We start from the raw sequence: 16,317 nt of genomic DNA, 5'->3' as shown, positions 1-16,317 counted from the left end.
CATAGCAGTAAATTAGATAGACAAATAAGAAGTACAGGACAAACATTTAGGAATCTCTTCTTTATTTATTTTTTCTTTTGTTTTACTACATGAGCCACAACAAATAAAAAAAAACTAGCAAAACATTCCAATATGATATGACAAAATTAGATGCAAAAGAAAATTAACAAGGGATGTAACGATTGTGTTTTGGATTTTTTAATTGTTTATTGGACAACAGCTTTTGGGGTCTCTTCTACCTCCTTCTTCTCCTCTGCTGGCTGTTCTTTGGGCTCCTCTTTCACAGCCTCAACTTTGACTTCCTCAGCTGGTTTGGCTGTCTCCTCCTCCTTTGCCTTCACCTCCTCGGCGATATTTTTAACTTCCTCAATCTTGGGAGCCTCTGATGCTGGTTCAGAGACGTCTACCAAAGGCTCCTCCTCCTTAGTCTCCTCCCCATCTTTCTTCTCCTGAGATTATTTATAGCAAAAAAGAAAATTAAAATAATGTTATTGCAGTTCGCCTCAACCCTAAATTTAAATTAGTTGGGCTAAATACATGAATTTGGACGTTATCTTGAATAATGGTTCCAAAAAAAAAGTGATAAAGATACATATTGTTTCTTGGCACTTTCTATATTAATTGCCACATTTTGGTTGTCAAAAGTCGGTGTTTCTCCGCTCTAGGGCTTAGTCAAGGGCAAAGGGTGAGGGACTTGTGACTTAGGTCACAGGTTTGAGACCAAGCTTGTGACTTGTGACCAAGCTTAATATCTAAGTAGAGAAGGTAGACGGGCGGACTCATTATCCCCGAGTTTTGAAGGGTGTGGTTAGTCCTAAGGGTCGGCCCCAAACGAATATATCGGTCAATAAAAAAAAGGTGAATCTCCAAGCAATATATTTTAGGCTGGTCAATATCAGTGCTGAAATGGATTTGACAAGACATTGGTCCGTATGTTAAAATTAGCTTTAAATTTCGCTTGAAAACCATCAAGTTTCTAGTTTCAAAATAAGCTGTATCCCTTTTTGGAGTCCAATGGGTAAATTAATTTCTATATTCATTTCGCTCTATTTGTGTCACTTTCATTTTACAATTAAGAGCAAAAAAATGCAACTAAACACATTCAATTTTGTTTTGGGTGAGACAATGATTAAGTGATGATTATATACATACCTGAGGAGCAGGAGTTTCCTGCTCGGATTTCTTGGGGGTGACTGCATGTTCCTCGGCAGGGGCAGGGGCCAAGTCTTTGGCCAAATCCTTAGGTCTGCTCGCACAGGCTCCCATGACTAATGTCTGAGCTTTGCGAGCTAGGAGGCGATTGAGAAAATATTAGGAATCAAAGAGAAGGCTGTTTAATTACTTATGTTTGAAGCTTGAAATTGAGAATGAAGTAAGCAGGTTTTTATAGAAAGGTTGAAGGGATGGCCTAATTTGTTGCTGTATCGTAGAAACATGCGCACCTGTTTTTGTGGACAATATGTAAACAATTGACCTAAAACTATTATTGCGGAGAATCAGAAAGTGGGAGGCCTCGACGTTGTATTTCGTTACAAACATGCGTTGAATATTTATTGTCATGGCGGAGAACCTGAGATATGGCAACTGGCACACATCCCCTAATTCCTAGTCATAACAACTTTCTTGTTCCACTTCATATTATATGACAAATACGATATTGTCCATAGCTTTTTTCGACAAAAAAACTAATAGCCACTTTAATTTGTGTTTATGCATGGACGGTAGCAGTCTGTTTATTGGATATTACTCTATGTTCTAAATATTAATAGTAGCTAAGACTAGACAGTTCTCATTTCTCAGTTTCTATTGGATGTCACAAGCTGATGCAGTCACTCGATACAATCAGTCAATCACGCTATTAACATACAATAAATGTAATATTTGGGAAATGTAATTCTCACTTCTTACTATTAGTCTTCCTGCAAAAGACGGTCAAATAAGACTAAATTCGTGGCACTTACAGGTTACAAGTCGTCAAAGGTTAAAGATTTCAAACCATATTACAAACTTAAAGTATATTCTAAGAGCCTGTAGCGTAAAAGATGAAAAAAAACAAAATAGAACATTTCCGACTATCAAATTGCATAGTTAGAAGAGTTTCCTTAGGAATTTGATGAAATATCGCAACGCCTTGTAGGTATTAGGAGTACTATTAAGCAAATTGAACCTCTTGCGTCTTGCAAATTAACTGATTAAGATTTTATTTGATTGAGTTCATTTATTCCCTTTCTTTAATTAAATATTCATATTAATGGTAATCTAAAGATTGAGTAGACTGTCCAAAAGAATTATATATCTCAACTAACAACCAACTCAGAAAATTCTTTCTTCTCCCCTGTTGGGAGTGTGTGAACAAAAGTCCCAAATGGAAAGTACAAAAAAAAAAAAAAACTACTTATAACGAGTTGGATACTCTTAATAATATTACACCATGTTAAAAGTATCTATGGACCGTTTTAGCCTAACACTCCCCAATAAGGTCTCTTGAACAAGAGAAGTAAAAAACAAGCTAAACATAGGCTATAAGCAGGGAAGGAGGGAGAATAGGAGCTACGGGTTCGGTCGAACCCAGTGGCTTTGGTGCAAATCATGTATTTTCTTAAGAAATTCATTGAATATATATAAATTATTAATTTAGAACCCAGTAACTTAAAGAATTTAAAATTCCGAACACATAAATTTCAAATATTGGCTCCACCTCTGGCTATAAGTGTTTATGGAACTCCCTGTCTGTTTATGATTTATTTAAATAAATTCCACAATGACCGTAATGGAGTTGTTTCGAGTAAAAATAGCGTGTGGTAGCCACTATTGAGGGTGATATTTATTTTTTATCCAACAATTCTAATGTTGAGCAAAAATAGCCACTACTTTATTAAAATTAATATGAAAAGATACTTTTACCCTTTCTTCTATTGCTTTTCTTATCAAACCCTCGCTTCTCTCTGAAACTCGGAACTCCGATTGAGATGGCTTCATCATCGACAACAAAATTCGAAAGCTTTTCTCAAAGTTGAAATTCTCAGTTCTCAGTTTTGTCTGGGCGATTGGGCGGAACTGAAGTTTGAGAAGAAGTAGAATAGTCAAAGAGATTCAAATCTCCATGCTCCTCGGAGCCCCTATGCTCTTATTTCATTTGCCATATAAATACATATTTAGCGGAGGCCGGAGAGTGTCATTTGTTGACAAGTGTGAACTTTTGGATTGGTTGTTACTCTTTAAAATTGTACTCTTATTTTCTTTAGATTTGTAGTTCTTTCAATTTTAGTAGAAATGGAGTTTTTTGTTGGAAAAATAATTTGAAATACTTAACTTATAGTTACAAGCACAGAAATTAAGGATAGGTAGTCATTAACTTAGAGTTACAAACATAGAAATTAAGGACAGACAATCCTTAACTTAGAGTTACAAGCACAGAAATTAGGGATAGGTATTCCTAAACTTACAGTTACAAGTTCAAAAGTTAAGGACACTTGGTCCTGAATTTCGAGTTCCAAGTTCAAGAGTTAAGGACACTTGGTCGTGAACTTAGAATTACAAGTTCAAGAGTTAAGGACACTTGGTACTGAACTTAGAGTTATAAGCTCAAAAGTTAAGGACAATAGGTCATGAAGTCCTGAACTTCGACTAACAAGCTCAAAAGTTAAGGACAATAGGTCCTGAACTTAGGCTAAGAAGCCTAAACGTTAAGGACAATAGGTCCTGAACTTACAGTTACATGCAAGTTCAAAAGTTAAGGATGTTCTGAAGTCCTTTTAGACTAACAAGCTCAAAAGTTAAGGACAATAGGTCCTGAACTTAGGCTAAGAAACCTAAAAGTTAAGGACAATAGGTCCTGAACTTAGGCTAACAAGCTCAAAAGTTAAGGACACTTGGTCCTGAACTTACAGTTACAAGTTCAAAAGTTAAGGACATGTAGTCCTGAAGTCCTGAACTTAGAGTTCCAAGTTCAAAAGTTAAGGACATGTAGCCCTGAAGTTAAGTTCAAAAGTTAAGGACATGAGCAGAAGGGTATTTTCGTCCGGGCAGTTAAAGTTTATTAAAGCAGTGGTTAAAGACTAAAGACATTTTAAACATTGGCTTAAAAGTAAATACATATATTATTAGTGGCTAACCGTGCACTTTTCCCTTATTTCGATAAGATCGGTCCACTTTGTAATAATCCACCTTGACTTTCCATTTAATAAATTCCTTTTTATCAGCAAAAAAGAAAAAATGTTTAGAGGTAGAGAAGAAGTTTGAAACGTATTGACCATTTGCAATATATTTTAACAAAAAATAGTAGTAGTATCATCATCCCTTTATTTCCCCTACTCCAAGTCTCGATTAACAGAGGCGGATCCATGATTTAAACTTTATTTCACCTTTTAAGATTTTTAGCATTAAACCAATTATATTTCTACAGTTATGAGTTCATATCTACCATTTATTACAATTTCACTGAAGTTTTACACTGTATGCGTAAAACCGGGGGGCCGATTTCCCCGTCATTAGGTCGCCTCACGGACATGCTTCTCGAGGTTCGAAGCCGAGATCGAGACCCACCCTCGGGAGCCATCGAGTTTCGGCCCCGGGAGGCAGTGCGTACTAACGGCTATAATAGGGGAGAGGGGAGTTCCCACGACACGCAGCTGATATTGACAGAGCCTAATGCTATCTAGTTGTCCCATCCCTTTACCTTTATGATTAATGCATTTTGTACTATGTTGGAATTTTTCCTCCTATATAAGGGGGTCCTTGGCACTTTGTAAACTCTGTTGTTCCGCCCGCTTCACGAGAAATATAGAAGAATCCTCTCTTTCCTCTCCAATTTGTTATCTCGATATTATTGCTCTTATCTGTTGGCTTCGTACGTTTTCTTCATTTATTGTTTGATATTGGCCATAAAGAGCCTCCCTTGATTATATCCCAACTGTTAGCCCTTTCCCGGTTATCCCCGATAGCTCGAGCCCGAGCCCAGGCATCGACCTCGAGGCCCCTCATCGGCCAATCCGAAGCCCGAATAGCTAACGCCTCGGTGCGGTTATAACTTTACTTTAGCTCGCGTTTCATCTTTTATGTTCACATATCTAACATCAACTGCTTTAACAACTAGCATAAAAATAGATCACGTATTTTTAGAGTCTCATCAACAAATTTAATTGTTATTACCATTTTCATGGTAAACAGTTTGGTGCCCACCGTGGGGCTAAAAATAATAGTGATTATTTTCTTGTTGGTTTTATTACACAACTCAAGTTCCCTTTCACACTTTTTCCTATCCAAGATCTTCGATTTCAGGACAAAACGCCTATCTCGGTGAACAAGCTAAGAACAACAACCTCGAAAGCCACAAAGAAAAGGACATGACCACTCCAGATGTCGGTACACCATCATAAAACTCAACCCGGACGGAGGGGGAGACTCTCCGACACAACGTCTATATGATTATTGGAGGAACCGACGTCCCCCAAGGACCCATGTTTAAACGGACGAGAACATCCACCACAGAAGAGGGACCGACCCGAAACCGCGTGCCCGAAGACACCCTCGTTTTCAGCGAGGAGGACCTCGAGGCCATGATAGAACCACACAACGACACGCTGGTAATCTTATTTCTTTTAAACAATGTCAGGATAAAATGCGTGCTTGTTGATCCAGGCAACTCGACCAACATAATCAGATCAGAGGTAATAGGACAATTGGGACTGCTCGATCAAGTTTCCCCCATCCCTCGAGTCCTCCACAGCTTCAACATGACCGGTGAAGTAACGAAAGGATAGATCACCCTCCCGATCGGCACGTTCGGCGCTATTCAGAACACCGAATTCCAAGTCATCGACGGCGACATGAGATACAATGCATTGCTCGGCAGGCCTTGGATACACAACATGAGGGCAGTACCGTCAACCTTACACCAGGTGATAAAATTTCCCACGAAGGATGGCATAACGACCATACATAGAGAATAGCGGACGGAGAAAGAGATGTTCGCAGTTCACCATAAGGCGTCGATCCCCACGCATCCGATCTCCGATGAGGTTAGGAATACACAGATCCCCAAGGATGATGAAGAATATTTCTTCGCTCCTTGGACCTTCGTCGCCCCCTAAGAATCGGTGCAACTAAATTGATAGTCGAAGAGTTGGAGCAGACCATTTTAATTGAACCCCTCCCGGATCATAAGGTATACCTGGGAACGGGGTTAACCCCCGAACTCAGGAAATGGTTCATTCAATTTCTTAGTAACAATATCGACTGTTTCGCTTGGTCCCACTTAGATATGACAGGAATTCCTCCAGAAACAACCTCCCATAGGCTAAGGGTCAATCCTAAATTTAAACCCGTAAAGTAGAAGAGAAGACCGCAGTCTGAGGTAAAACATGCCTTTATCAAAGAGGAAATAACAAAACTTCTTAAAATAGGATCCATCAGAGAGGTAAAGTACCCCGAATGGCTAGCCAACGTAGTAGTAGTGCCTAAAAGGGAAACAAGCTAAGAATGTGCATAGGTTATAAAGACTTGAATAAGGCATGACCCAAAGATTCCTTCCCATTGCCTAATATCTATCGTCTGATCGATGCTACGGCCAGCCATGAGACCCTTACCTTTCTCGACGCCTACTCAGGGTATAATCAAATCTAGATGAACCTCGAGGACAGGGGAAAAACCTCGTTCATCACAAAGTATGGTACCTACTGCTACAACGTAATGCCCTTCGGGCTAAAAAATGCAGGAGCAACGTACCATTGCCTAGTTAATAAAATGTTCGAGCATCAAGTAGGTAAATCAATGGAGGTATATATTGATAATATTCTAGTTAAGTCCCTGCGCAGAGGACCATTTGACTCATTTGCAGGAAAATTTCGACATCTTCAGAAGTTACAACATGAAGCTCAACCCCGAGAAGTGCGCCTTCGGAGTGGGTTCGGGCAAATTCCTGGGCTTCATGGTATCAAACAAGGGGATCGAGATTACTTCCGACAAAATAAAGACCATCTAAGAAATCACGGTGGTGAACAATGTAAAGGTCGTACAACGGCTAATAAGGCAGATAGCGTCCCTGGGCAGATTCATATCAAGGTCATCAGACAAGAGCCTTCATTTCTTCTCCTTACTCAAAAGAAAGAACAACTTCGAATGGACTCCAGAATGCCAACACGCCTTAGAGGAACTAAAGCGATACCTGACTAGTCCACCTTTATTGCACACACTAAAGGAGGATGAAACATTATACCTGTACCTGGCCGTGTCTGAAGTAGCAGTAAGCGACGTGTTGGTACAAGAGGATAAAGGTGCGCAATTTCCTATTTATTATGTAAGTCGGACTTTGGGGGACGCTGAAACCTGGTATCCTTATCTAGAAAAATTGGCCCTTGCGCTAATAAGTGCCTCGCGAAAGCTGAAGCCTTATTTTCAATGTCACCGTATCTGTGTTCTGTCAACGTACCCCCTCCGGAGCATACTGCATAAACCCAAGCTATCGGGCCGATTGGCCAAATGGGCCATCGAACTCGGAGGGTACGATATCGAGTATCAACCTCAAACGGCCATCAAGTCCCAAATTCTGACAGACTTCATGGCCAATTTCTCGCCCTCCCTCGTAACCGAGGTAGAGGGGGAGCTTTTATTAAAATGAGGCACGTCTTCCGAGGTATGGACCCTATTTACAGACGGTGCCACAAACATAAGAGGGTTTGTGCTCGGTGTAGTCCTAAAGCCACCCATTGGCGGCGTAATCAGACAATCCCTAAAAATCACAAAATTGACTAACAATGAAACCGAGTACGAGGCTATGATTGCAGGTTTAAAACTGGCCAAAAGCTTGGGAGCTGAGATCGTCGAGACAAAATACGATTCGCTCCTCATAGTAAGCTAGGTGAATGGGATCTATGAAGCTCGAGAAGACATGATGTAGAGGTACTTGGACAAAATCCAAATCGCACTGTGTCGCTTCAAAGAATGGACCTTAGTCCATGTACCTCGAGAGCAGAATAACAAGGCCGATGCCCTCGTGAATCTGGGATATTCTGTTGAACAAGAAGACCTGCTCCCTGGCCAGTTGTCCAATTGTTTAAATTAGTGGTCGAGGAAGGTCACGCAGAGATTAATTCCACCAGTATAGCATGGGATTGGAGAAATAAGTATATGATTATTTAAAAGATGGGAAGTTGCCCGCATATCTAAAAGAATTGATGGCCCTACGAACCAAAGCAGCCCAGTTCTCGCTCGATGAAAATGAGACTCTGTACAGGAGAACTTTCGATGGCCCCCTGTCGGTATGCCTAGGGCCAGGTGACACAAATTATGTACTCTGAGAAATTCACGAGGGTACTTGTGGAAATAATTCCGGTGCCGACTCCTTAGTCCGAAAGGTGATCATAGTAGGCTACTATTGGGACAACATGGAAAAAGATACCAAAGCATTCGTCCGAAAGTGCGACAAATGCCAGAAATTCGCTTCCATGATTCACCAACCCGGCGAGCAACTACATTCCGCTTTATCACCATGGCTATTCATGAAATGGGGAATGGACATCGTCGACCCTTTGCCGACGGCACCAGATAAAGCTAGATTCATTGTATTTATGACTGACTACTTTACCTAGATTCAATGTATTTATGACTGACTACTTTTCAAAATGCTTGGAAGCGCAGGCCTTCGAAAAAATAAGAGAAAAGGAGGTCATCAATTTCATATGGGATCACATCATATGCCGATTTGGAATCCCATCCGAAATAACATGCGATAACGGGAGGTAGTTCATCGGGAGCAAAGTAATGCAGTTCCTTGAAGACCACAAAATCAAGAAAATCCTGTCGACGCCTTACCATCCATGTGCAAAGAGCCAGGCCAAATCCACAAGTAAAGCCATCATTCAGAACTTAAAAAAGAAACTGGAGAGCGCCAAGGGAAAATGGAGAGAAACGCTACCCGAGGTGCTATAGGCATATCGAACAACTTCAAAATCAAGCACCGATGAAACACCTTTCTCTCTAGTATACGGCGCCGAGGCTTTGATACCAATGGAAGTCGAGGAACCGAGCGCCAAATTCCAGCACACTAATGAGGGCTCGAACAATGAGGCCATGACAACGGCCCTCGAACTACTGGATGAAAAAAGAGAAGCCTCGCTGATCCAGATGTCCGCTCAGAAGCAGAGAATTGAAAGATATTATAACAAGAGAACAATCTTCAGTATTTCAGGATCGCGGACTTAGTCCTAAAGAAGGTCACTCTCAACACCCGAAACCCTAATGAAGGGAAGCTAGGCCAAAACTGGGAAGGACTGTATCGTGTCCTCGGAGTAGTCGGCAAGGGATCTTATAAGCTCGGCACCATGGAGAGAGAACAACTTCCAAGCAACTGTAATATATCGATGCTAAAACGGTATTACTGCTAGGGCATCCGATCAAAACATCTCATAAATACCCTCGAGCAAGCATTGCACTCTTTTCCTTCAACCGTATTTTGTCCCAAAAAGGGTTTTAACGGCAAGGTTTTTAACGAGACAAAACCCACATGCTATCTAAGGGGAATACAACAAGCGTTCGAGGCTTCCTTTGCAATCAACCCCGAACACTGGAGGGAACCCCTCAAAAGGCCACCCACTCGGAAGAACCGGGGAGGGCCAAATAGGAGTCAAATAGGAAAATGATGTACCAGGCCAAATAGTTGAATGAATTGTGCCCGTATAAGCCGAACCCACGGCAACAAAACAACATGTACTTGTGCCAAGCAATCAGAGAATGTCTTTTTCCAAAGCACCTCATACTCCAAAGAAAACTCAACGTTTTCTCAACAAAGATTCCTCCGCCGAAAGCGCCCCGAATACTTGGAAACTGGCGTTAATAACTTGGTACCTGTATGACCTCAGGGTTGGGTTCTCCGAAACTGTAGGCCCTCGATGAGGCAATTCCGACTCACGAGTAACGGCTCCCGAGCCAAAGCAAACTTGATGACTCGGATACTGTCACCCATCGCCATTCGTTAAAAACCCTGAGGCCGTAAAACCCCAAACGGGCAGACTCGATCTCAAAAAACTCGTACCGAGTATCAATAATTACAACTGTAAGACCTTAACAAGCATGATTAACCTGTAATACCTCAACGACATGAAAAAATTGTAAGACCTCAGCAGGCATGAAAAAAATGTAAGACTTCAACAGGCACAAAAAAACTGTAAGACCTCAACAGGTATGAATAACCTGTAAGACCTCAACAGGCATGAAAAACTGTAAGACCTCAACAGGCATGAATAACCTGTAAGACCTCAATGGCATGAAAAAACTGTAAGACCTCAACAGACATGAAAAAACTGTAAGACCTCAACAAGCATGAATAACTTGTAAGACCTCAACGGCATGAAAAACCTGTAAGATCTCAACAGGCATGAAAAACCGGTAAGGCCTCGACGGCATGAAAATTTTGTAAGACCTTACTATAGGCATAAAACTCGATCCCGAAGTTTAGGCTATATATCGAATTTGTAAGACCCCTAAAAAGGTATGCACTTGATATAGACACCCAAACTACTATACTCGGGACCAAAAATGGCTCCAGCCAAACACAAATAACTATGGTCATACGGTATACCAACCGAATTAACGCGACTCGGGGACGCCCAACCAGCGCTACAAAATTATAGGCCATTACTTCGAATCTACTTTGAAAAGAACCGATTAAACAGGCTACCCTCGACAGAAAAAGAGCTTCGACCATGTCAACTCCAAATCACAAGGCTTCGAGCTACTCATCCTACGAGCTAAACCTTCCGAGGTGCTCGAACATCGCCGTAAATGACTTGAAATCGCGGTTCTTCCCGAACCGACGACGGGTCAGGCATAATCATTTCAAAAGTCCTTAACGAGAGGAAAACAAAGCCTACATATACCTAAGGGCAAAGCGTAAGAGCCATTGTCTCCAGCCTAATGAGCCTCAGGGCCACACACTAAAAGGTGGCAATGACCAAAAACGTAAGAGCCAATATCGCCAGCTAAAAACTTGAGGGTCAAAATGAGCTCGAGTCGTAATCCGATTCAGAGACTAGACCCAAAATAGTTAACTATATATGCCTAAGGGCAAAGCGTAAGAGCCATTGTCGCCAACTTACATTAAAAGGTTGCTTCAGCCCATGGCGTAATAGCCATTGTCGCCAGCTCACACAACTGCAAAACTTGAGGGTCGATTGAGCTCGAGTCGAAACTCGACTCAGAGACTGAACCCGAAATAGTTAAAATACAAATGCCTCAGGGCAAGACGTAAGAGGCATTGTCTCCAGCTTAATGAGCCTCAGGGTCGTGCATATAAGGGATGCTTCGATCAGAGGCATAAAGACCATTATCGCCAGCCCATGCAGACGCAAAAGCTCGAGGGTCAAATGAGATTGAGTCGAAGCTCGACTCGGAGACTAAACCCAAAACAATTGGGCAAAAGCATAAGAGCCCTAATGCCGGTTCATATTAGAGGTTGCATTGACCCGGCGCATAAGAGCCCCCAAGCCTACCTAATGAGCCCCAGAGCTGTATCACGAATCTAAGGATTCTTGCCAACTTTAAAACGGGATCACCCGGCTGAATTCCGGACAAAAAGGGGAATGGAAGAAGCAAGGCCACAGGGTTTACTTTATACATATACCAGTATGAAAGTACTATAGACAAACAGGAAAATCGACAGGATCCTAATCCATTGACGAGCCTACATTCTCAAAGGCTCCCCCGAAGGTTACACCCCGATAGCTACGAGACCCCCAACGACCCCTTCTCAACAGCATCTCCCCTTCCCGGGGTTCCACCCTCATTTTTAGCATCGCCCAAGCTGTCACCCGGCACACCTCCAATAGCCTGCTTTCGAGAATCTAGCCAAGCATGATCCAGAGTTAGAGGTAAATTCGGGCTAGCCTCCTCAGACGCCTTCTTAACGTGAGCACTTATGACAATAGCTTCCTCCACATACGAGGATACAAACATCTCGGCTTCGGTTTTGATCCTAGATAGTGCAGCGACCAGCTCAGACTGGAGACCTCTGTACTTGTCATTGTCCTCCTTCGTATCTTGGAGCTGACGCTCGACTGAGGTTACATTCCCCTGGAGGGTGTCCCTCTCGGAAGTTATTTCCCTTATATACCGACTGAGCTCCGAAATTTCAGCATCTCTAGCCCGGAGCTCCTCCCTCAGCAGGGCATTTTCCTTCTCAAACTGCACAGATCAGGTCTAAGGTATTAAAAGCACTAGAATCTAACAAAGATTTAGATAATAGTAAATGGGGGATGAATAACCTGCTTGGTAAGATAGGTTTTCTCACGCTCGCGACGGTTCACCTCATCCTGGTATTGGGTTAAAGCTTGCCTGTATAGCACTTTGGCCTGAAGCTACGAAAAAGGACAAGTTAGAAAAACAAAAGATCGGAGCAGCCTAGAGCGGCGGACAAGGTTAGAAAAAATTACCCACTCGAAAATTTTTCCCATTTCGCCAAAAATGAATGAAGTGTCAAACTCGGGAATTCCCTCAAGAACGATTGACGGTCTCTCGAGCGCATCTCCGCTTTTGACTAGTGCTCCTGCATTGAAGGGCTCTTCGCGCGGAGTACCTTGCACTCTATGAGGCGGTAGGACCACTCCCTAAGGAGAATCAATAATGATCACAGAGTTGGCAGGATCAAGCAAAGTTTCCATCCCTTGTTCACCCTGGACCCCAAGGTTGGGCCCCTCCGAACTGCCCACTAAGGGCACCTCAACTCGGGGAGAATTCTGGCCGCCAGCCAACTTGGGGGTACTATTCGATACTCCATCCGTTGACTCCCCACCACAAAGATGGGCCACAACGGTATCAGGATCCGGCTAGGAAGCCTCCATCCCATGGTATGAAGATCGGCCGAGCCTATACACTTCTCGGGGGACGTTGGGAAGATCCTTTCCCCCTCGCCTTCAACCCGAGGGTTTTCCGCCGGGATCAAGTCAGAAGTCCTCACTCGGACGAATTAGCTTGCCCATCCCTCATTTTTGAACTCCTCGATGTAGGCAAAAAGGGACCTCGGGTCTCGACAACGGAGTTTGATTAGGCCCCCGCGAAGAAGACGGGGACTATACATCCTAATCAGATGGTTAAGGGTGAAGGGCATCTATTCTATCATGTTTGTGTAATGCCTGGTCATATAAACAACGTACAAGAATGAAGGATGAACTTGACCAAGGGTTACCTGATAACGTTGACAGAAGTCGAGAATCACAAGCGGGGGCGAGGATGGCCCCACCGATCCCAAGGTGAATGGATAGGTGTACACACTCAGAAAGCCGGTTTTATGAGCCGTAATATATTCTTCTCGAGTAGGAATCTCCACAAGAATGGTATCCCCCCAGCAGAAGTCAGCCCTTACTCTCGTGACGTTTGTTACCGAGCTGATATACCGAGTCACGGGCTCACGACACTTTGGCTTCGAGGAAGGTCTCTAGACCTTGAAATTGTTGATACCCAATTTTTTCCTATATATTTTTAATATACAAAAATATCTTCAAAATAGCATATATATGCATATATAAGCATGCCCAAGGATTTTATTATTTTTTCATAATTTTAAAGGTTCTTAAATTAATTTATTTTCCCTCTTTTATCCATAAAACCTCCAATAATTATTTTCAAAATTATTATTTTTGATAATTCTTCTATTGGATTTTTTATTTATTCCAAAATATGGCTAAATTAATTTTTACATATTTTTACAATTTCATTTAGTATTGTTAAAGCTAATTGCACATAATTACAATATTAGCCCTTTTAAGGTTTAACTATGTTTTATACACATAAAATTAGATCCTGTATTTTTAAATTATTATTTATGTGTTATAAATCATTTTGGCCTTTAAATTAATTTTCAGAAACCATTTACTATTTTTTAAAAATTAAAAAAGTGAAAAATGGCTATTTAAATTTTAGCCAAATTGGCTTTCAAGTCTACCCAAATCAAAACCCAATTCCCCGACCCAATTTCTAATTAAACCCAACCCTAACCTTTTTAAACTCTACCCAAACCCGGATCCCCACCTACCCTATTTAATTTGGGCCGTTGATCATTCAGATCAACGACCACCATTCCACCTGCCTAAAATAAACCCAAACGATCCCCTTAACCTAAATCATTTCTACCAACCCGCCGCCCTTGAATCCCCTTCTTCTCCAATCCTCTCTGCAACCCCACTCAAACCCTAGTCGCCGCCACCCAAACTAACCCTAATCTCCTTCGATTCTCACCCAATCCATGGACTCCCATGGTTGTTTGAGACGTGTACCGGTCTCTTATGTCTCCTGGTTGCCTGTTTTTATGATTTCATGGAAAGATCTCAAAGAGATCTAGTCTAGTCTTTGCTCAATTTCATTCTATGGTCTTTTTCAGGTCATCCATGGCCGTTCGAGTCAGATCCATGGCTTTTCCAGCTAGATCGGTAACTTTTCGAAATCTTACTCATTTTTTTGGGTTCTCCGAAACCCTAACTTTAAAGGCTTTCCAACTTTCTTTTAGATCTATCTTAGATCTTTGTATGTTATGAACCTCTTAAGTGTTTTCCTTAAAGGTTTTCCAGTTTTTCAAAGCGACTCTTCGTCTTTAACGATTAGGGTTTTCTTAACCTCTCTTAAAAGATCTATTCTCCAATTTTCAGTGTTGCTTTATGATTTTACTATGTTTAAACGATTTGTTTATATTTTCTTCTACCTAGTTCATCGTGTTAAAACCCTAAGTATCTTTGGTTTTACCCGGGATTCTGAAACTGTCTTTTTGTATCTATACCTGTTTCAATTGAGTTCTTCATGGTTAAATCCTTTCCTTTGTTTGTCTTGACTGATTTTGAGTTCTTACCGTTTTTGTTAAAACTCTAATTTCCTAAAACTTTTCTCACTTGTTTTTTTAAAGACTTCCTTTACTTATTTCCTTGTATTGGTCTAATCTCTTTTACCTGTTGTCATGTGTTAGACTAGTTTCTTCACTTTGGTTCTATGTATGAGCCATGACTGCTTGGCCTTGTTGATTACCATGCTTTGTATAGTCCTTAGCCTATTCATGTCACTTCTGTATATTTATGTTCATCTAGTTTGCTCCTTTATGTCAATATGTTTGACCATGCATGTCTGATACGCCTGTTCATTCCTTTCTATTTATATGTTGAAGTGCAGAATCATGACCCCTTCCTGATTGATCTTGATTTCCTTAAGTTACAGTTTAATTGCAAGGTTTTCTTATAAACCACTAGTTTTAGTCGTTTTGTTTAAATTGATTGATTCCCTTCCTTTGCTGTGATGTTTTACTCTGCTGAATCCTTTCCCAAAATTAAGTACATTTTGTACTTAGACTCAATTATTTACTCTATACCTTTACTACACCCTTATATGGTAAGAATCAATCTTTCTCAAAACTGATTTCTTTCCTTAATTATCTCTGTTGGTATCCGTTAAGCAGTAATTCCTTGATCAAAGGGAAGTACTTGTATTAATGGGATTTTTATTGTGATTATTTCCATATTTGTGTTAAACACTTACTTGTTACCTTATTTTCTACTCGTTTTCAAAGCTATAAATACCTTACCCTCTCTTCTCTAAACACATGAATAACTGACTTCAAAAGCACACACTTACACATTCAAACTCTCTTTCTTTCTCTACTATTTGTGCTACTGCCTTGTTTAGCCGGCTGAAAGCCAAGGCTAGACTGTGGAACTCTCATTGCTTTACTTTTTCTACACTTTGCTCCTTCAACTGGTATGTTCTCAATTTAAATTCTGAAACTCAACTCTATTTGTTCCTTTGTTTGTCAATCCTTGTCCCTTTCTACATTAACTTAATGGCTCATGCTGTTAAATTACACCTTTTGTTTACTGCTTTACTCAACATGCTTAAAATTCTGCCCTCTTTTGTTCCAAATGCGATCAACATGTTTACTTGTTCCTGTTTATGTCCCTCAACTAGCATGTCTCCTAATGTACTTGATTCATGAATAATTATTTGTTTCTGATTTGGGTCCTCTATGTCCCCAACCCCCTTATTTCCCTTTTTGCAACTGCTGAAGTTGTATTGTGGACCTATTCTGTATGTGCTGATTCCCTGCCCTTTTTTAAAACTATTTTCCCCTAAGCAACTCTTCTGTTGTTATTGCAAATTTACTTCAAACCAATCATTTTTCAAAATTGTTTTCCAACTCAACTCTCTTGAATCTATGTCAAGCACTCTCACATGTACTCTTAGAATACTAGGTTCTGCCCCTTTTGTGTGAACCTTGCTTTGGGACCCTTGAGCTCCCTCTGAACCTGGACACATAAAAGATGACCCTTTTATATTGCACTCACTCTCTTG

The 16,317-nt window shown here is 41.1% G+C and overlaps 1 protein-coding gene across 1 annotated transcript; it reads right to left on the bottom strand.

The window, feature by feature from the left end:
- Nucleotides 1-45: 45 nt before the first annotated feature.
- On the bottom strand, nt 46-1,436 carry LOC104233713 (uncharacterized). Its single transcript, XM_009787151.2, has 2 exons — nt 1,153-1,436; nt 46-449 (listed from the first exon to the last, which is right to left on the bottom strand). Exons 1-2 carry the CDS (start codon nt 1,264-1,266, stop codon nt 207-209), a joined length of 357 nt encoding a protein of 118 aa, XP_009785453.1. The 5' UTR covers nt 1,267-1,436; the 3' UTR covers nt 46-206.
- Between the last annotated feature and the right edge of the window lie 14,881 nt (nt 1,437-16,317).

Source organism: Nicotiana sylvestris, chromosome 3, assembly GCF_000393655.2.
Source record: "Nicotiana sylvestris chromosome 3, ASM39365v2, whole genome shotgun sequence".
In the NCBI taxonomy this organism is placed as follows: domain Eukaryota; kingdom Viridiplantae; phylum Streptophyta; class Magnoliopsida; order Solanales; family Solanaceae; genus Nicotiana; species Nicotiana sylvestris.
Note: the sequence above shows the minus strand (reverse complement) of the source record. Positions and strands in the feature narration are given on the sequence as shown.

Coding starts and splice junctions, on each gene's coding strand:
- LOC104233713 (XM_009787151.2), bottom strand. CDS start 1,266: ATGGGAGCCTGTGCGAGCAGACCTAAGGATTTGGCCAAAGACTTGGCC. Junction 450..1,152: donor AGGAAACTCCTGCTCCTCAG/GTATGTATATAA, acceptor AAATAATCTCAG/GAGAAGAAAGATGGGGAGGA.